Consider the following 24,967-nt stretch of genomic DNA (forward strand, 5'->3'; position numbering starts at 1 on the left):
CGGCACCGTGGCACCATCACCGGCCGCCCGGGAAAGCTGCAAAGGCTTTGGGTTGGGGGCCGGCGCGGCCGGTGAGCCGCCTCGACCGGCCTCGCGCCCTCTTCTTGTGACCACGTACCGACGTACGGGCTCGTCCGCCCGCCGCTATCATGTACAAGCAGGAGTGCTTTCGGGGGGAAAGGGATATGAATCGAGCAAGTACATAGTACTTGTGTGTGTCTTCTTGACCTGAAATTGCCTAACGCTTCTAGGATGAATTTCTATCGTCATCGCATGACAAAAACATGCTTGACAGTCAGATCTACAGATTGGATTATTTTGGGTAGCATCCCGGAATCAGCTGGTGTTGCCCGAAGTCTGGCTGCGTGATCGTTTCCTTCTGCACGTACGGATCCTCGTGTACACACCATGATGAGATGTTACTTGTTTTTTTGTTTGAAAGAAAGAGCTGTTACTTGTTATATATAGGCACTCAGGCATCGATGTATATATGCATGCATGGGAAAAGGCTTTCTTGGTCTAGGTTTCGTACTTTATTTGGCACCGATGTGGACGAACTCACTTTTGAGTTTTGGGTACTGCATCGCTAAGTTTTTGCTGCTTGATCAGAAAATTCAGTTTTCAATTGCAATCCTCTGTACATCAGCAAATTCACTTTTGAATACTGCTGCGTATATGAATTTCAACCTCTAGATTTTGCTTAGGGGATCCACATAATCTATCGGGGCACATATTCTTTTTTCGAGAAGAAGAAATTAGAATAGAATTTCTTACAACGCGGGCTGAAAGGGGCGCACGCACACCTCAACAAGAATAGGGACTATACGGCGGTACGTTACAACCGACAGGCTCCTAGGAAGCAGCCTAGCCAAGAGCGGCACTACTCATCCCCAACCGGTGAGGCCAACAGATACCCGCAAGCTAGCTTGCACCAGCTCGAATCCAGTTGCTTCCCTCTTCAAGAATTCCCCGGATAAGCTGACTCGAGCTCTGCTCGGTGCCGTTGAAGATCCTGGCGTTACGTTCTTTCCAAATCAACCAAGACACTAGCATTACAGCAGTGTCTAGCCCCTTCTTCTGCTTTTTTGACAGCCCTTGCCGTAGGAGGAGCCACCACTCCAAGATGCTGAGACCGACAGGAGACGGCGGGTTTTGGACGCCAAGAACAGAGAGCAGAGTATGCCAAACTTGCTGGGTAAAGCTGCAAGTGCAGAGCAGATGGTCGGCCGTCTCCTCTTCTTGATCGCACAACCGGCAGGTTGCATCGCCCGTCAGCCCATGGTGACGTCTCTGATCCGAGGTCCAGATGCGCTGTCTGACTGAGAACTTCACCTTCTGTGGCGCCCATGTTTTCCAAATCGGCTTTGCTCCCTCAAAGCGGATGGTGCCTTGGAAAAACGATACATAAGCTGACCGGGCAGAGTAAGCAGCATCTGTAGTCCACTTCCAGCTGATGGTGTCCTCGACCCCCACTCTCAGCTCAAAAGCTTCGACGACTTGCCAGAGGATTAGGTATTCAGAAAGTGCTTGAAATGTGAGGGTCCCAGTAATGTCCTGAATCCAGCGCTTGTTGCTCAGCGCCGCTGCCACAGTCCTTGAGTTCCTGACCCCCGGTGTGACGAGGCTGCGAAGTTTAGGCGTGATCAGACAGGGCGAGTTCTGGCCGAGCCAATGATCTGACCAGAACAAGGTGAGGCAGCCATCTCCAAGTTCGATGTCAATGGAGGCATTGAACATCGCTTTTACCTCAGGGTCATTACCGAAATCTAGGCTCAAGTTTTTCCAGGGTCTGTTGGCATCAGTTCGCTTGAGCCAAATCCATCTCAGCTGCAAGGCGTAGGCAGCGAAGGTTGACAACTCCCAAGCCTCGGAGTTCTGTCGGCAAACAGACAATCGGCCATGCAACCAAGCATTGACCGCCAGTTGCTTTTTCCTTGCCGGCCCAGAGAAAACCACGCCTCCTCTTGTCGATTTCCTGGAAAACCCAATCTGGAACCTTGAGTGAGATTAGAGTGTGCACACAAGCAGCGGACATCGTGACCTTCACCAAAGTTAGCCGCCCTACTTTGTTCATCAGCGATGCCTTCCATGCCGGAATGTAGGCAGCAACGCGATCCACCAGGGGCTGCAGGTACGATTTGTGAAGCCGTCCAACAGTGAGAGGGAGCCCGAGATACCTTATGGGGAAGTCGGCTTAGCTCGTGCACATGCTCGTTTGATCCCAAAAATTGATTTAGTGGGTGCTTGGTTCCGGAGGCTAAACTTTAATCCTATTACATCAGAAAGAATTTTATCATCTAAAAATATTAAATAAAATCTAATTATAAAACTAATTGCAGAACTTCTAGACTAATTCGCATTAATCTATGATTAGCGGATGGTGATTGTAGCATGACTTTAGCAAATCATAGATTAATTATGCTCATTAAATTTATCTCGCAAATTAGCATATATCTGTAAAAAAGTTTATAAACAGATTTTATTTAACACTCTTAAATAACAAGATATTTTTTACATGATATGACTAAAGTTTAACCCTTCAAAATTAAACGGGGCTTTAGTGGTGCGGCATGCATGGTGGGTCGGCTGCCTCGGATAGAAATGGTGGAGCATTATAGAAAGCGCTGGAGATCCACACCCACACACACTCGATTAGTGGTGTGCTTGGACAGCGACTAAGCCCATTACCCCCGTGGCCACGTACTACGGTGAGGTGTAAAATGACCAGCGTAGTAATACACCCAGCAGCCATAGCTGCCTTCTTTTCAGAGACTGTTGAAATGGAAACGCTAGCCCGAGTTCATTTCGGCCCAGCCCAAGTTGGATTTAGCGTCACTGGGCTCCAAATTGCTCCGAATTCTTGCATTTCCAAGTCCTGCCCAGACCCCGACCCCGACCCTGGGCCCATTGGGCAGCGCGCAGGACGCTTATCCTAACGGCTGCCGCAACCACGTCACCAGATCAGACGACTAGCCTCGCCTCGCTGGCGTCGTTTTCGGCGCTGATCCGGCTGCCCCGAACACATATCTCGTGATGCCCACACGGCCACACGAGATCGTGACTACTGAACCCACACCATGTATCGTGCCCCTGCTTTTGCAGCTCGATCCCGTTCCAACGAATCGATGCGCTAAGCCACTAATTCATCGAAAATGATGGCACTTCAATCAACAGCCTCACCAGAAAGCTCAAGAAAAAGAGTGCGAAATGTGGCAAGTAATCCCAAAGCCGATGAACAACGCTTGCTTATCGCACGATTTCACGCGAAAGGAGGCGGTTCCGCACGGCATGGGTGCGTACAAGAGCGCCGGGACGCCAAGAAAGGACGCCGCGCGGTGCGCTCGCGCATCTCCAGGCCAGGCGCATCCTGCCAAGACTCGCGAAGGCCCCGGCGGCGCGCACGTGAGCGGCGGTGGTGCGCGTGTCAGCGCATCGCAGCCGGCGACGGCCTCATCACGCGGCTGGCTAATAAACCCACCGGGATGAGCCCTGACACGCCCTCCCCACCAACCACTCGCCACCCTGCTGCTCGCCATCTCCCCTGCGAGACATGGCAGCGCAAACTTCGGCGGCCTCCACCCTCGCCTTCGGGCACCCCAAAACCCTAGCCGCCGCGGGGCCCAAAACCCCGCCGGCCGCGGCCTCCGTCTCCTTCCCGGCCACCCAGCCGGCGTGCCTCCTCTCCGCGTCCGCCGCCCGCCGCCGGGATGTCGCCGCCATGGTCTCGGCGCCGCCGGCCGTCGGCACGGCCATGCCGTCGCTCGACTTCGAGACCTCCGTCTTCAAGAAGGAGAAGGTCTCCCTCGCCGGCCACGAGGAGGTGCGCTCCCCGTTACCACCGTCTTTGTTGTCCGGTGGGGAATCCCTCTGTTTTGTTACGGGCTGTTCAACTCGTGTCCAATTTTTGTGGTGCAGTATATTGTCAGGGGCGGGAGGAACCTGTTCCCGCTGCTCCCGGAGGCGTTCAAGGGGGTCAAGCAGATCGGAGTGATTGGATGGGGCTCGCAGGTTCGACACAGATGCCACCTTGTGTTGGATACACATAAACACTTTTCGCTTCCGCAACCGTGTAGATGGTCAGTTGTGTATGTGCAGAGTATCTAGCTATGCTGTGTACTGAGAGACTATATGCTTTGATTCGGCACATCAATGTGGTCAAATGTACTAGATGGCACCTAATTCACATGGATTTCTACTACTAATTGGGTTCGGGGCAAGAAAATCACTTCTAATTACATGTCTGTGTTCTGGCTCTTAACAGATCGATGTTCGTTTTGCAGGGTCCTGCACAAGCTCAGAACCTGAGAGATTCACTGGCCGAAGCAAAGTCAGACATTGTTGTGAAGGTTAGTTCTTCTCTTGTAAGGAGTATATCTCAGCCCTGGTACATGGGGTATCTTTTGACATGGGAACCACGTTGACTGAAAGGTCGTTACATTTTGGGTTTACAAAACACAATACACTGTTAACTTGGAGTTGGGCTTCACTGAAGTATCCAGTTTCTAATTTTATATTCCCCTGAGTTATTTTCTTCTAATTATTAACTTGGAGCAGAGGCAGTTTATCATTCTTTATTCTGTGCAACTTGGACATGATAATTATGAGTCCTCATATATTCTGTCTCCATTGGTATATTAGGCACTATCCTGTCAGTCCAACATGCTGCTGCTTTTTTGCTTTCAGATTGGTCTCCGGAAAGGTTCCAAATCTTTTGAGGAAGCACGTGCCGCTGGATTCACTGAAGAGAGTGGAACCTTGGGCGATATTTGGGAGACTGTTTCAGGCAGCGATCTTGTGTTGCTGTTGATATCAGATGCTGCACAGGTTCGCCTCATGCTCACTAGCTGCGTGGTTTCATGTGCATCCTTCTGTGTGATACTTCTTAAGTTTTATTCATCCTTATAAAGTTGTATTTTACTTTCTGCAGGCAGACAACTATGAGAAGATCTTCTCTCACATGAAACCGAATAGCATTCTTGGTTTATCTCATGGATTTCTTCTGGGACATTTGCAATCGCTTGGGCTTGATTTCCCAAAGAATATCAGTGTGATTGCTGTATGCCCCAAGGGAATGGGTCCATCCGTCCGTAGGCTTTATGTTCAGGGCAAGGAAGTAAATGGAGCTGGCATCAACTCTAGCTTTGCCGTGCACCAGGTATGTTTCATGCAGTATTTCTGGAGCTTCACTACACTTACCGATGCTCTGCTTTCCATTGTTCTACTGTACTTATTTGATTCGTTGAAAATCATATCAGGATGCATATTGTGCTTTACTTATGCTGTTTCATTGTGTAGGACGTTGATGGAAGGGCAACTGATGTTGCTCTAGCATGGTCAGTTGCACTTGGCTCTCCCTTCACATTTGCTACCACTTTAGAACAGGAGTACAAGAGTGACATCTTCGGAGAGCGAGGTGAGCCTACTAAACTGTAAACTGTTCATGTTGCCTCTAATGATTGTACTGTACCTCTGTAACTAATCATTTAAATTACAGGCATTTTGCTGGGTGCTGTCCATGGCATCGTGGAGGCTCTGTTTAGGAGGTACACAGAACAAGGAATGGATGAAGAGTCAGCCTACAAAAACACTGTTGAGGGCATTACTGGGATTATCTCGAAAACAATATCAAAGAAGGTATGCTATTATTCATCCTTTTTTCTTTTTGATTGAAGCTATTATTCATCCTTGCAGCAACTGTTTTCAGTCTTTTGCTTATTAGAGTGTGATCCAATTTCCTGGTTTTACGCTAGGGGATGCTTGAAGTCTACAACTCTTTGAGCGAGGAAGGAAAGGAGGAGTTCAACAAGGCTTACAGTGCCTCATTTTATCCTTGCATGGATATACTCTACGAATGCTATGAAGATGTGGCCTCCGGAAGTGAAATCCGCAGCGTGGTTTTGGCTGGGCGGAGATTTTATGTGAGTTCTACACTAAACTGTCATTTCTGATGTTGGTTGTGTTCAAGGCAAAGTTAACAGATTTGACGCGATTTAGGATTAAATAATTATGTTTCCACAGGAGAAAGAGGGACTCCCGGCTTTTCCAATGGGCAACATTGATCAAACTCGCATGTGGAAGGTTGGTGAAAAGGTGCGCTCCACCCGTCCAGAGGGTGATCTTGGCCCGCTGCATCCCTTCACTGCTGGAGTGTACATTGCTCTGATGATGGCTCAGGTAAGGTTCTTCCACCTCTTCTCACACGGCAACTCTATGGTAACCCCATGTTGTCAATGGACTGTACCTTACCCATTGGCTGTTCTGCAATGGCTTTAGATTGAGATCCTGAGGAAGAAGGGGCACTCCTACTCAGAGATCATCAACGAGAGCGTGATCGAGTCAGTGGACTCGCTGAACCCCTTCATGCACGCCCGCGGGGTGGCCTTCATGGTGGACAACTGCTCCACGACGGCTCGCCTGGGATCAAGGAAGTGGGCGCCGCGCTTTGACTACATCCTGACCCAGCAGGCCTTCGTGACGGTGGACAAGGACGCCCCAATCAACCAGGACCTCATCAGCAACTTCATGTCCGACCCCGTCCATGGTGCCATCGAGGTCTGCGCCGAGCTGAGGCCCACAGTCGACATCTCAGTGCCTGCCAACGCGGACTTTGTGCGCCCGGAGCTCCGGCAGTCTTCCTAGATTGAGGTGGTGAGCTGAGAGAGAGAGAGAGATTTTGCCTCCGGAGTTAGTTGGTGTTGAGCCACTGCTTGAAGTGTGAACCTGTGTGAGCTGCTGGACCTGAGGAAGCTTGGGTATCTGTTCCCCGAATAAAATAGGCCCTTCATCGAATATCATGGGGGAGGATCTCTGTGAAATTATGTACCCCTGTTTAGTTCGCACCCCGTAAACGCAAAAAATTCGTAAACGCAAAATTTTTAAAAGAATCTTACTAATTTAAAGTACTAAATGAAGCCTATTTACAAAATTTTTTGCATGGATGGGCTGTAAATCGCGAGACGAATCTAATGAGCCTACTTAATCCATGGTTTGCAACAGTGTAGGTGATTTGCAACAGTGATGCTACAGTAATCGTCCGCTAATTATTGCTTAATCATGGATTAATTAGCATCATTAGATTGGTCTCGTGATTTATAACCCATCCATGCAAAAAGTTTTGTAAATAGACTTCATTTAGTACTTCAAATTGGTAAGATTCCTTTGCAAAAAGTTTTTTTTTTCCCTTTACGGGCCCTGAACTAAACAGGCTCTAAGTGATCTTGCTTCGCATCGGTTGCGCCGGATCATCGAAGTCTGGCATTTGTACTGCGACACAGAAGAATGAAGCTGACTGGCAGAATCCCTCGAAATGGTGTGCAGCAACTGTGAATGGCCAAGGGAATGTTGAGGTGACCATAGTGGGGCCTCTTCTCGTCCGACGACGAGGCCCATCTTGTATCTCCAAATGATTCCCATTAGTTAAGCGCAGGCCGAAAACTGAGGTGTGCGGCCCAACATCTCCGCGCCGGGATTCCCCTATACCACGCACGCTCAGCCCGCGTAACGCGAGCAAAGAAGGTCAGATGGTCGTGCCGGCCGGTGCAAGCGCACGGTAGAGCCGTGGATTGTTGATTGCCTCAAAACCCGCGCGCCCGTGCACCCACCCGGCGGGGTGAAGGAGGCCGGCTGGCCTGAGGCCGTCAACAGTGCGGCGCCGCCGCAGCGCACGAGTCACTGATTTGGATCGGCCGTTTCTCCGGCACCGACCCGTTGCGATGTTTGCTTCCCCGGAGTGTGACCGGTTCAAAAGTCTGTCCTGCATGCGGCCCTGGAAGCTGCTTAGGCGCCCGGAGGATTGGACTGACTGGAGCGGTAGAGCTGTTGCGACTTGCGAGCCGTTTGGCAAATCGGCCGCACGCATCAGCTCTGAACTCTGCAAGTCTGAATGCCTAAGCTGCTGCTCAGGTCTGGTGTACCCAGATTTGTTAGGGTTTGCCTGGGCGGTAGTGTGTTGGCAATGCTTTGGTGGTTACACAGTTCGTTGAGCTTGGTTACACGGCCGCTTTTGGGTGGATTTAACGCCCTTTTCATTTTGGTCGCTGAACCATGGTTCAAAAATAATTGATTGCTTAGGGTTTTTTTATCAGTTGGCTAAACTTTAGCACCTATTAGCACTCATATTTTTACTAAATTTTTAAATCTTAGCTAAAGTTTAGTCCAAATTCTATTAGCACTCCCGTTTGGATAGGCTTGTGCTAAAGTTTAATACTTTTGTACATTAGCACTTGGATCCAAATACCCCGTACTCTGGAGCAAGTCCTCCAAGCTCATTATAAGCCCCAATAGCTGGAGGGAGTTTTTTTTTTACAAAAGGGTTGGATAGTTAAAAGTTGGACTATAAACTAGGTTGTTTGACTAGCTAGAACTGTTTTTTTTAAAAAACTTTATATTAGCTCTAACTGATCTAAAGAAGGTCGTGATGTCTTATTTGCTTTGACTATAAGCACTCATTGATCTAAACAAAATAAAAAAGAAAAAATAAATCCTCCCGAGCAATAAATAAAGATACCAAATTTGTTAAGTGTACCATGTCTTAGTGAATTGAGTATAGCTGAGTTGGTTAGGTTTCTTCGGACGAAACATGCTCATTTGAACTAGAAAAAAATCTTAAATCGGCATAAGTCTTCGTATTCTCCTAAATTTTCTCTAGAAGGTAATAGGCGATGTGCCCTTTTATCAACAAGACAACTATAATAACTTTTTCAATCTTAGCATCTATTTCCTCGAAGGTGACCACAGGAATAGTGCCGCCTATTTTCTCGAGCTAATGGTTCGACCATTGCATGTTTGGTGTCCACACAATTAATTCGACACATGCAACGCATCTCTTGGTTCGATTTTAAACATGAATCTGGAGCTGCATCCTTATATGCTTCTAAAACCATGCAACAATGCCATTGCGCGCGCCGGCCCCTCGGTGCTGACAACCCCAAATCTGCGACGCCGTTGCGCAGGTCCAGCCCCCGACGCCGACTGCGTGTCCGAACACCGCGCTAGATTCCGAAACCAACGGCGAATCCTAGGCGGACATGGCTCCACGCTCTTGTGGCTCGTCGTCCCTTCTCGCCCTTATTTAAACACCCCATGCACCGCCGCTCTCCAAGAACTCACCACCACGGCAACAAGATCACCTCGATCAGCCGTTCTGCAAAGCAGGAACTAACACAACAAGAACTAGCTAACAGCCATGGCGGAGAGGGAGGGCGCGGTGGTGAAGAAGGGCCACGAGGAGGGCCTGAAGATGGCGGTGGCGCTGCTGGAGGAGTTCGGCCTGCCGCTGGGGCTGCTGCCGCTGGAGGACGTGATCGAGGTCGGGTTCGTGCGCGACACGGGGTACATGTGGATCAGCCAGCGCAAGAAGGTGGAGCACCAGTTCAAGAAGATCAGCAAGCAGGTGAGCTACGACGTGGAGATCACCGCCTACGTCAAGCCCAAGGGCATCAAGAAGCTCAAGGGCGTCAAGGCCAAGGAGCTCATGCTCTGGCCGCCCGTCAACGAGATGACCGTCGACGACCCGCCCACCGGGAAGATCCACTTCAAGAGCCTTGCCGGCGTCACTAAGACCTTCTCCGTCGACGCCTTCGCCGCCGGCCAGTAGGCAAATCAATAAATAATCATATATACTACTATAACATATATACCGCATCTAGTATAATCTGCTTGTGCACTGGGCATGCACCACGCGTACGATGAGCTGCTTATTATGTACCTGATGGATAATGTCTGAAATTTTCCTTGAAATAAGATGAAATAAAGCCAAAATTCAAAATTCGGCGATCTTTACTACATTAGTACCATATATATCTTACCATTCAGGTTCTGGAAGCCAAGAACTGAATTGGATGGAACAGTAGCATGTGTTGAACGAGAGCAGCTAGCATTACGGATAGAATTATGAACCGAGGACAGGCACGCACGTCAGCCATTTTATTCCTTCAACGAACGTGCAGTGAATAAAACAGGGATACTGCTGTGTGAGGCTGTGAGGTGAGGCAGTGAATTAGACTTGCGGGCAACTGCTGCACGGATAATTTATTAAGATGCTGGTCTCCCTCTCGTTCGTTGAACGAACAGAGTCCTTCACGCAACAAAGAATGGCAAAATGCGTCTAATCTTTCTGTTTGCCTTTGATTTAGTTCGTACTGAATCTTCTGCGCCGCTATATCCCTCTTATGAGAATCAGTAGATTGTTCAGAGGGTGAAAACGAGTTGAATGAATTCCAGAGATAGCTGATGATCTAAAAATGAAGTAAAAAATTGTACCATATACACACCAGTTACAGCAAGGCTGGTGTTCATTTTTTTTTAGAAAAAATAGTTTGGTGTTCAATTTTTTCATAATATGTAGTATAAGATTCAGATGAAACAATACTGATGCCGTTAGCTATCACACAAAGAAAATAGAAAGAACAAGAGAATTAAGATGAAATGAACAGCAGAAGACCTTGCGCGAATGATAAAGTATGAAGAATTCTCTCGTGTTCAAATACACATCGATCGGTCTCACCCGTTCTGCCTTGTGCCGGAGGCGCCGCCAGCCGCCTTGCGATCGCCACGAGAGCCGTGGCCTTGGCCAGTCCTGCTCTGAGCATCTCGCGATGCAGGAGGCCTGCTGCTCTGCTCCGGCTCGGCGACGGCGCCCTTGCCGGTGAGCCTCTGGACGACGGACTTGAAGTCGTCGGCGGTGTCGGCCTCCACGTACACCGTCTCGATGATCTTCACGGTCACGGGCTTGGCCTTCTCATCCTCCCTCGACGACATTGCTTGGCTCGAGTCTTGGCAGGCTCGTGTTTGTTCAAGGAGGAGAACAAGACGAGAGAGAGAAGTAGCTAGCTGACGAGCCGTCACTGATACGAATTTGACTGCGTCTGCCCGGAGAAGAACTCTAGGGGGAGCCGTGCAATGATATTCTTCGTCCGGCGCTAATCCTGGACCAAGGTAACACGATCCTTGAACTGTTCCTTCTTGCACCGAGACTCTCAAAAACTACTGACACTGAATTGTGGGACTGGAAAACATACAGCAGTTGAGTTTGAGCTGGTCATGCAACCTCATTTGAGTTCAGAAGAACATGAAAAAAAGATGAAAAATACAGCTCTCATCTAGTAAAAATTCTAGTAAATTTCCTGTGTGAGACGAAGCAGATATGACGGTCGCACGTGTTTATCCATTGGAGTGGATGAAGAGGCAAGCAGAAGCAGCAGTTGCACTGGCCTCTGGGTCTGACCTTGGGCCCCGTAGTTGACAAGTAACCGTGGTCAGAACCGTACATCAGCCATGAAGAGGAAGAGGCTGCTGCTGTGCGGCTCAGTCAATACCGTACCCGAGCTAAACACAGTACATAACTGCGGTTTAATTTTGACCCGTTCAAGTTCAGCCTTACATCCCTCTGAAAACTTTTAACCTACTTAGCCATAGCCCGCCGCAAGCTGGAGTCTCTTAGCACAAATGGACGACTCTGTTGGCTGCAGCCATGGCGTCTGTCACACTGTCTGAATCACAACCATGAGTCCTTGGCTGCAACCACGGCATGATGGTAGTCCCACGACAGGACCTTAGCTAAACACCAACGCCTGTTTATCTCTCTACCCATTGTACGCATCTTCTCAGCGTCAAATAATAGAGGGTGTTAATCCGACACACAGTGCACAGCTAGGTTCTCCACCACCCAGCGATATCTGGACGCTAAGATTACAATTACACCGCGTGCACTCTGTTACGGTTTAAGGATCAAAAGGGGCAAGGAACAGAGGTATCTGCAAGTTATCTCCGATTTCATTCATGCAGTGCAGTTTCAAACGGTCATCACGATTGGACAGATTCATCATTTCATAGAGCACACTACGATTTAACTACGAGTATGACCTAAGAAGGAAAGTTTGTACTTTCCAACTAACAAAAATGGACTGAACATCCGCAAATAACAGGCTTCTGAGCGCCATCCTCACAGAGGGCAGTCAGTGATGGTGGGCGCCATCCTGGGTGCCATTCTAGCAACTATGGCACATGCTCCACCAAATGACTCTCCGGTGCCCAGTCAATATCACCCTCCATCCTACACGCCGTCGAACTGTTAAGAAATAAAACTCAGTCAAAACAAATTCTGCACCATTTTAGCAAGACCGTGCAGAAAGGCATAAAAATGCAGTCAACAATTTACCAACTGATATGCCTCATCAAATGCTAGTCTACCAAAAGATTACTCAAATATGCAAATCAATAAGTATCAGTTAAGAAATTCACGCTCACACTGGATTACTTTGCTACCAAATATTGTTTAGCGTACTGTTGGTGAGCCCAAATCAGTAGTAGCACTTGCTATGGATCGGGAATTGGAGCTACATACAGGTTTCTAAACAATGAAAATTTTCACCCTGCTGTTGTACCGGATACTGTCTCGCGTTAAGACAAGAATTATCAAAATAGAGACGTATGTTGATTTGCCATGGCGAAAATTGAATGCTTATGTGAGTCCAAAAACTTTGCCATGAAAATTATATGGATATCTCATGCCAGCTTTTGAGCCATAGCAGGCGAGCTGTGACATGCAAGACATTAGGGGTAGCCTGTTGCACTAATAGGACACGAAATACAATTCTTAAAAGAAACTTGCATTGATAAAATATTGTATGTATGACATAAATGATGTGAAGTAATATGTTTGAAAGCAGATTATTTATGCTCAAGGAAGTAAGCATTACCGATGATCCAGGTTCACCATTGAGTAAAATCTCTTTCTTTCCTGTATGATCAGAAGATTTTGAACCCTTTGTGTCACCCTAAAAGATGTTGGAAGAGTAATAGATAATTCAGTCAATTGTCGTGCCAAAAGACAATAAATCATGAACACTCCAAAAGATAAGCGGCCACAAAGATTACCTCCGTCTTGAATGTCATCAAAGATCATCAATAGTCAACATTCGTTGTCCATGGCCAGAAAAGCAAAAATAACCCATCAGCATATAGGAGAAAAATAATAATACAAACAACTTAAATTTTTTAATAGGAAATGGCAAGTACGGAGTGCAATGCAGGACAACAAACAAATGAACTTACACGCACACATCAGGTATACAGTTCAAACCGGAAATGGCAAGATACATAGCTTAGACGAGGTGAAATTGAGTAATCCATTTGTTAAAAAGTTTAACCTCAATCCTGCCAACTTCGCAACAAACATGAAACTAGATGCTTTCAGTTGGAAACAAGGACTGTTTTTAATTGAGTAAGCTTGAATTTTCTCATCTCATTGTCAATAGAAGCGTACACTCTAAAGGATCTAGATCTAGAAATCCAGGAATGCTTATTTCTTGAGGAACATACTTTCTTGACCCAATAAGAAGATAAACAAACTAATGCACACACAATTTAACAGCTTCACAAAAGTTCAGAAGATTTATGATTTAGCCACACTGAAACTAAGAAGTCCAATTGTTCAAAAGCCTAATTGCTGATCTAGCAATTTCACAATTATCAGGCATCCAGGTGCTAAGGGCTGCTTTAGTTATGTAAGCTCACATTTTCTGCCATCATTATCAATAAAGACATAGTAGACTGTTGACCCCAAAGGCATGCTTTTGACCTAGAAATCCAGGGAAGTTTATTCCACATCCGCTAGCGTACAATCCTAGTTTATTCATCGACAAATGCAGTTAAAACCCACACACATGATGCCGCGTGTAAGAAAAAACACACACACTAGAGTCAACCCTTGACCAGTACACACATCAACAACATCCTTTTGCAGGAAATTAACAAGACACAAGCAATTTCCAACACACATCAACATTGCCCTTCCTTGCAATCAGAAACTCACGTATAACTATTTGCACCCATAACAGGGTAGCAATTCCACCCATAACGAATACAATAGTAAACAGCCCTGAGAGACAACGGGGGAGATTCGATCGATACTGCATGTCTGCACCCATAACAGGGCAGCAGTTCCACTCGTAACGAATACAATGGTAAACAGCCCTGAGAGACAACGGGGGAGATTCGATCAATACCTCCCGGTAGAGCTTGAGGTAGTGCTTGAGGGGCTCGACGTATTCCTCGAAGCCAAGCGTACCCATGGACCAGATCAGGTCGTCGCCGTTGATGGTCTTGCGCTTCTCCTTCATGCACTTGTCACTCGCTCTGCAGAAATCACAGACGACACGATCAGAGGTGGCAATTCGCAATTTCGCATCTGAAGGCATCGGAGACGGTTGGAACCGGATCGGATCGAAGGCGAGGGGGACAACTCACTCGCTGGTGATGAAGCTGATGAACTCGGAGACGCACTCCTGGACGGACTCCTTGGCGTCCTTCGCGATCTTGCCGTTTTCCGGCACCGCACGGCGCATGATGCGGCCAATGTTGGCGATCGGCAGGTACCGATCCTGCTCCTTCCCTCCGTAGCTGCCGCCGCCGGTCTCCGGCGCGCCCTCCGCTTCCGACATGCCGGAACCCTGGCCGCCATGGTGGCGCCCGTGAGATGAGATCGGAACCCGAAGGGCACGAGGGAGTGGGTGGGGAAGGAAGGGAAGAGGGGAAAAGCTGCGGCAGCGGTTTACCTCCTGGCGATGGAGACGGAGATGGACGGAGATGGCGGAGGAGATCAGCGCCGTTGGTTGTGATGGGTGGTCGCGCGGGGAGGACGCCACCGGCCGCCGGATCTGGAGCCGCGTTTCAGGGGATCGGTGGCGAGGATGGAGGTGCCCGGTTCCTCCGCCTTTTGTTTCCGTTTTTCCTTCAGACCTTTCCGTTTGGGATTCCACGAGCAGTTTCCTCGGGAAAGGCCCAATAGATTTGTGCTGATTCCTGTGTGGATTCAGGCCCATCGTTCTAATGCTGCTGGGATTGGACCGGGCTGAAGGAGAGAAATTCAAATGAGCCCATTTTAATAAAAACTATATAAACCCGATAGCTTAGGCTTAGCTGTGTTGCCCCTAAGCGGGGAATCTGCCTGCTTGCTGGCTACAGCAGTAGCTGCAGCCCAGCCATCCCCTACTCAGTCGAACAGCGTGATCATGCTTTCCCAGACACACGACGGCGAAGTCCATGCGGCCGACGCCCGACGGAGAAGGCGTCGGCGACGCTCCAGCGATCACCATCGGCCGGGATCGCGCTGTCGAGGGGGTCCGGCGCAGGCACGGCCGCATGGGACCAGCTCGACCACCCCTGCTCCCTTGTCTCGCGAGTCGCTACAGCTCGTCGTCGTCAAGGTCGCGGAAGAAGATTTCGCCATTGCTTCAGAGTTCAGAGTAGCCCAGTCGGTGCTCGAAAACAGCGACGCACCCCGTGCTGCGTAGATACATACATACATCTGATGCCAGCGACCCGTGCTGCGTGCATGCGGCGGCGACACGGGAGCAACGGTCGCGGGGAGAACATGCTTTCGTCAGGCACGCACCAAACTGGCCTGCTTCTCCGTCGTGCCCTGCCTCGGGTGAGACAGGGCGCCGGCCATGCAGACGCGTTACTGTTCATCAGGTAGACAGAGCTTGGACCCGGCCATGTTGCGCATGGGGCCTGGCAGCCAACCCGGGCCGCGTCGACATCATTCGAGAATCGAGAGCGGAGGAGAGGAGATCGACCGTGCCCCCATGAATTGATGCCTGCCTGCCAGCCAGACCCAGACGCGGCCGGGCAGCACCAGATCGCATTCACCCCTCGCATCGACCACGACGGCGACGAGGCACGTCGCGGGCTGGCAGGGGAGGGCCCGGGCGCCGGGGTCCGCCAGGGGTCCAGGGGACAAGCGCACGCACAGTGCGGCGGGGGACCAATGGGCGGAGGCGGATCCACGTGGGACGATAAGGGCACCTCAACGGCGGCGTCCCCGCCGGCCGGCCGCCGCGGGGACGGGCGCGTCACCGGGTCCGCGGGCCTCGGCGCCGCGGTCGGGGCCAGAAACAGCATCCTAACCGCCGGCTCCAACGACCGCCCGTCGGGATCGGGCCGTTGGGCGGGGCACGTCGGGTGGTTGCGTGGGGCCGTGGGGGCCCCTGCTGCATTATCCGGCATCGGACTGCCGCTGTTGTTGGCGGTAGAACCTTTCACGAAGGCGGCTGAAGCACCGAGAGATATATCTTTTCACCACGTATAAATATATAATCGCACTGTTTATTTAATAAATCAATAAATCATTTATTCATTCTATTTTATTCTTTACTTTCTACTTTGAACACTTTATCAGCGTATGCTCTCCACTGGGATCAAGAAAAGACAGAAGAAGACGGGAACAGAGGCCAGCCACGCGCACCAGGCCGTCGGGGTATTGAAAGGCCATAGAGTCGCCGAGTTACATCTACTCCGCATCGGCCAACCGCGTTATTGGAGAGATGCGGACCATGGTCTTCTACAGGGGTCGAGCGCTCACTAGCAGCAAGACCAAAGTATGCGCTGAAGGACAGCAGTTGCCGATGGAGCACAAGTCCGTAGCGGCGAAGGGATAAAAATTTGTATGGTCAAATATCTTTACTCATATGCAGTAATTATTCGACTAAAAATTTAAATATGCCAATCTTGTTAATTTACAATTTACTATATAAATTATATTTTAACAAATAGAATTATCTTAATTAAGTTTTCCTTAATTGATGACGTATTCGATGCAAAATATATTACATATCTTCAATTTAGAAATGGAACATAAAGTCACAGAAACCTAGTTATTGGCTGCAATAAGTTCTTACAAAAAATTTATTTGTCCTGAGATCAATCTTTTAGGCAGCAAATTACTTGCCTATCACTAAGATGTCTACATCTGATGATGATTATATACATGTGTGCTTCTAAGAAAATATTTTGCAGATAATGAGATTGGTCTACACCTTATTTATTTTTTGCATAGTAATTTCAATGTTTAAGTCCTCGGCTTAAACTCGAATTACATCTTTCTTAAGCCATGCAAATTTAGCGTGTATGTGCAATCATTATAGCATACAATACATTTAGTGATTTTTTAGTTTTGCAATTTGTTACCTATTGCAATTTTAAAAATAATAATTCATCGTAATTAAGCACCAAATATCATGTTAAATGATCATTCAGCTTAATTCAAGCAGAATTATATGATCACGAAAATTAAGCAATAAACACTTGATAATGCCTAACAAGCTTAATTAAAGAAATCAACTTAACTAAGCATTAAATATTATATAATGACATGCTCTATAGAAATAGAACTATATGCAAAAGATAAGTGCAACTCACCATTTTATATAATATAAAATTTAAAAACCTTATATATTGGCTATACACAAGGTAGTACCTTATTACTACTGTGGGTTATATATACTGACTATCCTCAACATGCATACCCAATATTAAAGTTTGGAATGATTAATGGTTAATTCATATTTCATATTGGTCATACACAAGGTAGTATCATAATATTACTGCGGGATCTACACTATCACATAGTGATTATCCTCAACATGCGTACCCATTTTTTAATACGAATTAAATAAGTTCTACACCAATAAGGTAACCACCTCCTACTAATATAACATATTTGAGTGGAGTCTAAGGCATCTATTGCGATGATGACAATCTATATCTGTATCAACGAGTTTCTCGTCCACTAATATAAGATCTACACCATTTAGGTGACTACCTTTGATGTGTTAAATTACAAGTACATAATGATAGAGTTGATATCTAGATGATGAGTATAATTCATCTTGATAATAGCAGCAATTTCATCGTCTAATAATTTTGAGGTCCACACATTATACGTAATCAAGTAGTATATTGGATCTATAAAATTTTGCATATATTAATTCAAGACTCATCTTGAATTCATAGTTTAAAGCATTCATCTTTGCTAAGTTAAATAGCAGAAAATAGTGCAATATATTTTGATGACTATCTTTACTCAAATAAGCAGAGCCTATGTTTTGACAATGATTCTTGCATTGCCTATTCATTGTAGAATAAAGTTCAAAATAATAGCAGTAACTTTTTATCAGTTATCATTATCAATTATTTCATAGTCCACTTATACTCAAGTATCACTTTGGTTGTGCACTTCAATATTTTATATTATGTAATTTACGATCAAGTAAATTAATTATATATGATCAGTTCATGTAGGACATGGCTAATGTTTTGATAGTGAATTTTCTTTTTCCTGAAATCGTATTGAATGGGATTAATTTTCTAAGTAGAGGCACTATATACAAATAATATATTTGGGCAGCTCATGACAGCATTGCCACCATAGCTCTACCCAATAGAATTCCCATCCTATTCCTAAAGTAACCACATATGCAACATAGTGTGTTCTGTCTACTTAATTTATATTTTAAAAAAATGAGTATTTAAAGAAGCAAGGTCCATCAACTTTTGTAATTTCCATTCGAAATTGCTAACAAAGAATGTAATATTGCCCAAACATAAGTAATTATTTACTTAGTCATCTATCATGATTTTAAAATTAAATGGTAATTTACAAAGCAATGGATCTCAAAAATACATATGATGTCAGTAATAGCAAGTCTCACACTTGTCCAAAAGTGTGGCTGTATAGCATATATGCATACCAAATTAAACATTTCGTTGAATCATTCCTCCAACCCAGTGGAGGTAGTCGAGTTTAGGGGGATAAGTTTGAAGCTCACTTCATCAAACGAGATCCACAAAAATCTCCATATTATACTGAAATTAACATTAGTTAAATATTATACTACACGCGTAGTATATTGTCTATTGTAAATATCATGAAATTATATGTGGTATTCATATATTGTATGAGTTAAATTTTATACTAAAGTTTATTTAGGATCCAACTAGATAGAAAAAAAAAATTTAGTGGAGTATTGCACCGCTAACATGAACATGGAGATCATACTCTTGTTATGGGTATTCAGTTATTAATTATGGATGCACTCATGCATCACCGCTATATGTTTTCACAATATCCATTTATATGATTTTATATTGAAATCTATTACTAAGAGTAATAATGAAATATAGCACTGAACTTGGTACAATGATTTGGTACCATGGATATGAAAACTAAATACTCATAAAAAATAATCTTTTCATAGCATCTGAGGTGTACTATGCATACATCAATATCATATTACATGTTGCGTGCAAAATATTTTTTCAATCTTAATAGAAGACTTGGCATGATAGTCTTGGTTATTTTGCATAAGTGATGATAATAAAAATTATTATCAATTCTATTAATCATGACATACATTCCTGTAATCTTCAGATTCTATGTACACCTCATGTGTCACAGGGGAATTGATTTTAAGATACTATTATCTTAAAATTTGAAAAAATGAGCCATTCAATGCATTATGTAGTTACTCAAAAATGCTTGTTAACGCACTTAAAAATAGTTTCAGATGTGTCCCTTACTTTTAAGGCACCACTATTTTACCAAATTCATTGCTCGTATTTTAATTATAGCAAATTATCCGGATAAGGAATCAAATCTAATCTCATGAAATTATTTGGTTTTGGGAACTATAACATTGAGTACTCTATGTCCATATTAATTATCAGCTAATTGAATCTCTTATCGAGTTAATTTAAAATATGTATGACCAATGAAATAGAATTGCAATTTATTTTGGTAAATACGGACTTACACACCGTATTATTATAACAAATTTATTAGACTACAATCATACGGCTCCCTCCGTTGCAGTTAGTACGTGGAGGATTAGCCTCAGCCAATATTACCCATCTGCGTGTCGGTTATGTTTTACACATAAGGATATCACTACCTCAGTATATGTTCATGGCATTGAGGATCTATAATGAGGTATTATTATCCGTTATAAGTACCTTTGATTGTTTATAGAGGATTAATTTACAGCATGTATACTGGCTGCACTATTGAGGATAATTCCTAGCATTAGGGGAGATAAATACCACATGTATAATGCCATGAATCCAAAGTGAATGGTATACAAATTCAATCCTCAAATCCACGTACGCACCAAAGAATATCTGAACCATAGTTCAGAACATCTTATATTTGTAACACATTACAAATAGTCTGCCATAGGCATTTACTTATCAAAAGTGTCATCACATTCGATCTCTACTGATAATATTTCAGAAAGAGTGAAAATACCTAACAAATCACTCAGCCCCCAGGTTAAAATAAGAGGGAGAAACTATGGTCATTAAGGATATAGCTTATTTCAAGCTTCCATGGGAGTTAAAAAGGGAGAGATCCTCTAAGATAGTAAATAAAAATCAACATCATGCATGTTATTAGACACTTTGTGGATGTTCAAATCCAAAGCCTATAAATGTTGTTTAACATTTAAAAGCCCAATATTTATGCATATAAATTCAGGAACTAGGTTAATGGAACACCCTAACTCCATAATAGTGGGAAATAAGATGGAGTTCCGAAGGGTGGATATTTTCACAAGTTATATTGGTTCCATCGAACCAATGATATAAAGACTACAAATTATCGACATATACTCCTTGTCAAAATTGTCATACACCTTGGATCCAGACCAAAAGTCCTAGACAGAGTGATGAAACACTTAAATCGGTCAAATCAAATATGACAATTAGGGAGAAGTGTTGTTGTTAAATTGGGAGAAGTATTCAGGATAGTAATATCTTCTCATAATGCATTCTTTGTGAAAGCAAGGTGGTGAAATAGCGAGAACTTGTTGGTGGTAGAGTTTCCAGCTGCATTATCCGTTCAGCAATTCCCAGTCCAAGGTCAGCATCGGACCGCTGCCGCTGTTGGTGGTAGAGTTTCCTGTTTTCTGTGTTAGAATTAAGTTTGTTAGTAATCAATTAGTTTGCACCCCTTCATAGAGAGACACCACTTAGTAGATAGACATGACCTTTCACGAAATATTCTGAACCTTTCGCGAAGAGATCTGAACCCCAAGGGATATATACTTTGAACACACCCTTTCACCATGTATAAATATATAATCACACTGTTCATTGAATAAATCAATAAATTATTTGTTTATTCTATTATACTCTTTACTTTCTATTTTTAAACATCCTGCACGCTCTCTTACTGGGTGTCTGGGTGGCAGTTCTCCTCCTTCCACCGTCTCACATTTCTACGCCTAAAAGCATATGCCTAAACTTCGAGGAGAAAACTCCAGTGTACAATCAAACCACCATCTCGACGGCGCGCGCTATCAGTATCAGTTGCACCTGCCATCGACACACGCCTCGATCCACATGCCAGACCGGCCCGGCCGGTTCGGCGCCAATGGGCCGAGAGCGCCCTCGGAGTTTGGACGCGCATGGTTTACACGTCAAACCGTGGGCATGGTCGCATGGAACCAGCCACCGGCAGCGTGGCAGGCAGGCAGGCATGATGCACCAAGTCACTAACAGCATTATAGCAGCAAGGCAAAAGCATCTCCTTCTTGTACTTGTACTTGGTCATTTGAAATTTATTTTAAGAGTAAATGGCACTTTTCACGGTAGTCGAGTTGATATGTATTAAACGTTTGCAGTGACTTTGTTAATCTTGAGATCAGCCGATCATAAGATTAGCAAAAATAAGATACTATATGGGTATGGTAAAGGCTTCAGTTGGGTGGGGATTTGAAGTTATTTGTATTTCTTTAAACTTCTTCTTGTAATAAAAGTTATGGCAAATCTCTTGCAGTTCCTTAAAAAAAAAAGAAGTACGGTGTAGATACTTGCACTCAAGAAGGTAATTGTCGCCATGTATGTTAGCGTCTACTATGGCTGTTGTGTTTATACTCTTGCCATAACGGCCCAGCCACGGAGTGTGCCCTGCCCCGTGAACCGCGCAGACCGTACCTGTCTCTCGCCATCTACGAAGGGCGCGTTTGGTTGCTTGCATGCGGTCTGCCAAGCTCGGCGCATGCACCCGACGTGTGATTGGTTGGCTGCAGCACCGCGAGCCAGGCTCAGCGCATGCAAGGGCGGGGCGATTGGTTGCTTGCATCTCCATCTGACTCGTGCCATCCCGTGCAGAAATCGGCGCTCAGCCTGACTTCCGAGAAACGAAACTGGATCTCGTTTCTCCTGAGCCTGGCTCGCTCGCTGCTGGCCCGTGAGAGCCTGTCTCCCGAGAGCCGAGCCAGGCGGTACCATAAGGGAACCAAACGCGCCCGAATTGTACGAAAACGGGCGCTGGTGCCAAATGTGTCTTGTCTGACAGGTCGTCCGGACCAATGGAGGCGCTTCTCAGCCGTCCGATGGGGAAGGGCAGATCAGCTCCGAAGATAACTGGTACGAACAGGGGGCAGATCGCGGGAAATCAGCGAGAGTTAGCGCCGCGTAATCATATCGTATCGCCCTACGATTATGGTTGGCGTGTTTCTTTCAGAAGGAAATACATGCATATGCAGATGTCCGAGCTGCACCGCCACCGCCTGTGATGGAGTCCGGTTTAGCTGGTGGTACTCCGATCCCTGGACCATGCGACTGGGCCGATGGCAAGTTCACACATGCGACGACGCGATTTCGGGCCTAGGATTAGGGTGACATGGCAGTGACACCCTTAATATAATGAGCTCACCGCATACCATCTCACTGACAGAAAAGCTGTTGCAGAGTCCTAATTTTAGTGGCAGCAGGGTAGTTAGATAGACATAGACTGACAGTCAACAAAGTTTCTTTTGAAGAAAGCATGCGCATAAATAAACCTCATAGCATCACGCGAATTTTTAACGCACGTCGCGGTACCTTTTTCTTATCCACCGCTCGCTCGCGTCTGCAAAAGATACATTGCCGGCATTTTTTACATATTCTTTTAACACTTTTTTTTTTATCGTCAGTGCCTACGACTACGAAGATCCTGAGGATATCTACACACTATATATATATATATATAGTACGCTTGCGCACCACCCGTAGCATGATCCTATTGTACCGACCACGCTCGCTTGACGCGGACGTTGCAGGACGACGCCCAACATCCTCCTCCGGTCACATCATCATGCGTCAGCGATGAGACCATCGACGACCGTCCGAAACGTGTGCTCCGGCCATTGGAATCACCTGTGGGGAAAAACTTGCGATCCATCAACCTCCCGTTCCAAAAAGCTTAGCGGGCGCCCGGCCATGGTCGCCACGTACGCGGAGAAGCTCGGCTGATGGGGTCCGTTGCGGGCACGGCCGGTCGAATCGGGAGACGGCGACAGGTGGACCAAGCGGAGGCGCCCACGCGTGCGCGCGGCGGGCACACGCGTCGTCCACCTTGCGGGGGTGACATGGGGCGACGGAGGCCGGCGGTGCGGCGCGATTGGTCGCCGGCCTGGCCAAATCGCGGCCGGCCCGATACGGGGGTCGCTTGGAAGTTGGAACCCTGCCTTGTCCCAGCGCGCGCGGCCGGCCGGCTCGATCGACCCGTCGCCGTAGACGCATCCGGCTAAGCCGTGTGCGCTAGCGCCGACCGCCCCGGCCGGTCACGACCTGGCCGCCGGCCGGACTTGGCGGTGACGCGCGTGACCGCGACCACCGTCGCGGCGGGGACGCCGACGACGTTGACAGCTTTAGAGACCGAACTGAGGGGGGTCGAGCACCTCGCCTTTCCCGAATCGAATGGACAGCGACGTCGCCACCTGGCGCGTGGATGGCCGAGCTAACTTGAGGACGTGGCGCTAGCACGGGCGCACGGCGAGCGCGGCAAGGAATTATTATGCCGGCCGCCGGTCTCGTCGTCTCGATCTGCAGGACGGGCCGAGGTTGCGGTGCACGGTGCACCGCTCCATGCGTGAGGCGACGGCGAGCTCCTCCGCGCGGATATTTCGCCCGACACGGCCAGCCCGCCCGCGGCCGGGACACGAGACGACGTATGGTGGCCGCCGGCCGGCCGGTTAGCTAGCTAGCTAGGGGGTTGGTGAGGATGGGCGATGCATCCTGGTCACGTCCAGATCATCAGATCGGATGCCGATTCGACCTGACTTCGGTATCCATTTTGCTGCCGCGCTGATGACGCTGACTGGACGTGCAGCCAGTGATGTGGTGTCGTTCTGAAATGATGATCCTTGTCCAGCCATCAGAAATCACGTCAGGGTTTTTGCTGGTTCAGCTCTCGACGTGCCGACGTAACAGTGTCTGCCATTGGTTGGACAACAATGCTCCATCCTCCATACGTGCGTTCATTGCGTATGCCGTATGGCATGGTAAATATGTAATTCTGCATGCATTGCCCTCGTGTGCCACGCATGCTCGGATGCTCCATGCTAAGGCGAGATGCCATGGCCGATGGACGTCCAGGCTCTAAACATGCATCTATTTGGCACTGAGTATACGTACGTATATATTATGCGCGTTACGTACTACATAGACAAGTCTACAACTTATTCTCACGTAAAATGAACTAGTGAAGCTAGCAAGGTAGTAACAGACGGGATATCTCGATTAAAAAGCGGGAAATACAAAAGTGATCGGAAAAACACTAAAACAATTTTTCGTCATGTTTTCAGATTTTTCCAGAAAAAACACAAAAGATGAGCAGGTAAATGTAGAAAACAAAACTATACATCTTGTTCGGTCCGGTGTGTTCACCTTAGCGGCCTCTACAGTCTAAAAATAAATATATTTTAGTTTTGTCCAAAGTTAATTTTTCCTAAGCTTATAGAAAAATACATAAGCAATTTAGTATCTATAATATCAAACAAACAACATATTTGATGGTGAATTTAATAAAACTAATTAACATGATTCCTTAGACGGGATCAACGTCAAAAAGTTTGGTTAAGAACAAAACTAAAACTTTTACGTTTTAGAATTGAACGCATGTACTAGCTACTGTTGAGTCTACTGGCACGGCATATATTAACAGGCTCGCTCACATGTGGGAGGATGCTGTCACGGAAGGGCTCGTGAACGAACAGTGCAGGTCTGCTGAACCGGAGCAAACGACCAAAACATTAGATTCGATCGTCGTTTGTGTCGACGCTATTCCAACCAACATGTAAATGCATGCATGGATGGTCCCGGTGTCCAATCACGTACCAGAAAAAACTAGAACACACGAGATCCC

At 46.6% G+C, this 24,967-nt stretch overlaps 4 protein-coding genes across 5 annotated transcripts; 2 read left to right on the top strand and 2 right to left on the bottom strand.

Annotated features, from left to right (window-relative positions):
- The first annotated feature begins 3,487 nt into the window (after positions 1 to 3,487).
- On the top strand, positions 3,488 to 6,815 carry LOC112886132 (ketol-acid reductoisomerase, chloroplastic). The gene is made up of 10 exons (XM_025951923.1): positions 3,488 to 3,820; positions 3,916 to 4,008; positions 4,281 to 4,346; positions 4,684 to 4,824; positions 4,928 to 5,155; positions 5,296 to 5,413; positions 5,495 to 5,634; positions 5,751 to 5,918; positions 6,019 to 6,174; positions 6,274 to 6,815. Exons 1-10 carry the CDS (start codon positions 3,551 to 3,553, stop codon positions 6,637 to 6,639), a joined length of 1,746 nt encoding a protein of 581 aa, XP_025807708.1. The 5' UTR covers positions 3,488 to 3,550; the 3' UTR covers positions 6,640 to 6,815.
- A 2,318-nt stretch (positions 6,816 to 9,133) lies between these two features.
- LOC112887810 lies at positions 9,134 to 9,702 on the top strand. The gene has a single exon (XM_025954078.1). It carries the CDS (start codon positions 9,185 to 9,187, stop codon positions 9,593 to 9,595), a length of 411 nt encoding a protein of 136 aa, XP_025809863.1. The 5' UTR covers positions 9,134 to 9,184; the 3' UTR covers positions 9,596 to 9,702.
- A 749-nt stretch (positions 9,703 to 10,451) lies between these two features.
- On the bottom strand, positions 10,452 to 10,964 carry LOC112887948 (VQ motif-containing protein 10). The gene has a single exon (XM_025954245.1). The coding sequence runs from the start codon at positions 10,756 to 10,758 to the stop codon at positions 10,501 to 10,503; it is 258 nt and encodes an 85-aa protein (XP_025810030.1). The 5' UTR covers positions 10,759 to 10,964; the 3' UTR covers positions 10,452 to 10,500.
- A 781-nt stretch (positions 10,965 to 11,745) lies between these two features.
- Positions 11,746 to 14,709, bottom strand: LOC112884047 (nuclear transcription factor Y subunit B-4-like). Of its 2 annotated transcripts, XM_025949358.1 has the most exons (6): positions 14,556 to 14,709; positions 14,248 to 14,450; positions 14,007 to 14,136; positions 12,877 to 12,882; positions 12,699 to 12,776; positions 11,746 to 12,067 (listed from the first exon to the last, which is right to left on the bottom strand). In XM_025949358.1, the coding sequence occupies exons 2-6, from the start codon at positions 14,439 to 14,441 to the stop codon at positions 12,053 to 12,055; spliced, it is 423 nt and encodes a 140-aa protein (XP_025805143.1). In that variant the 5' UTR covers positions 14,442 to 14,450; positions 14,556 to 14,709; the 3' UTR covers positions 11,746 to 12,052. The 2 variants fall into 2 exon arrangements, with proteins under 2 accessions (XP_025805143.1, XP_025805144.1); XM_025949359.1 differs by lacking the exon at positions 14,556 to 14,709 and having other exon boundaries at positions 14,248 to 14,534.
- Between the last annotated feature and the right edge of the window lie 10,258 nt (positions 14,710 to 24,967).

This window comes from Panicum hallii, chromosome 3 (assembly GCF_002211085.1).
Source record: "Panicum hallii strain FIL2 chromosome 3, PHallii_v3.1, whole genome shotgun sequence".
NCBI classification, from domain to species: domain Eukaryota; kingdom Viridiplantae; phylum Streptophyta; class Magnoliopsida; order Poales; family Poaceae; genus Panicum; species Panicum hallii.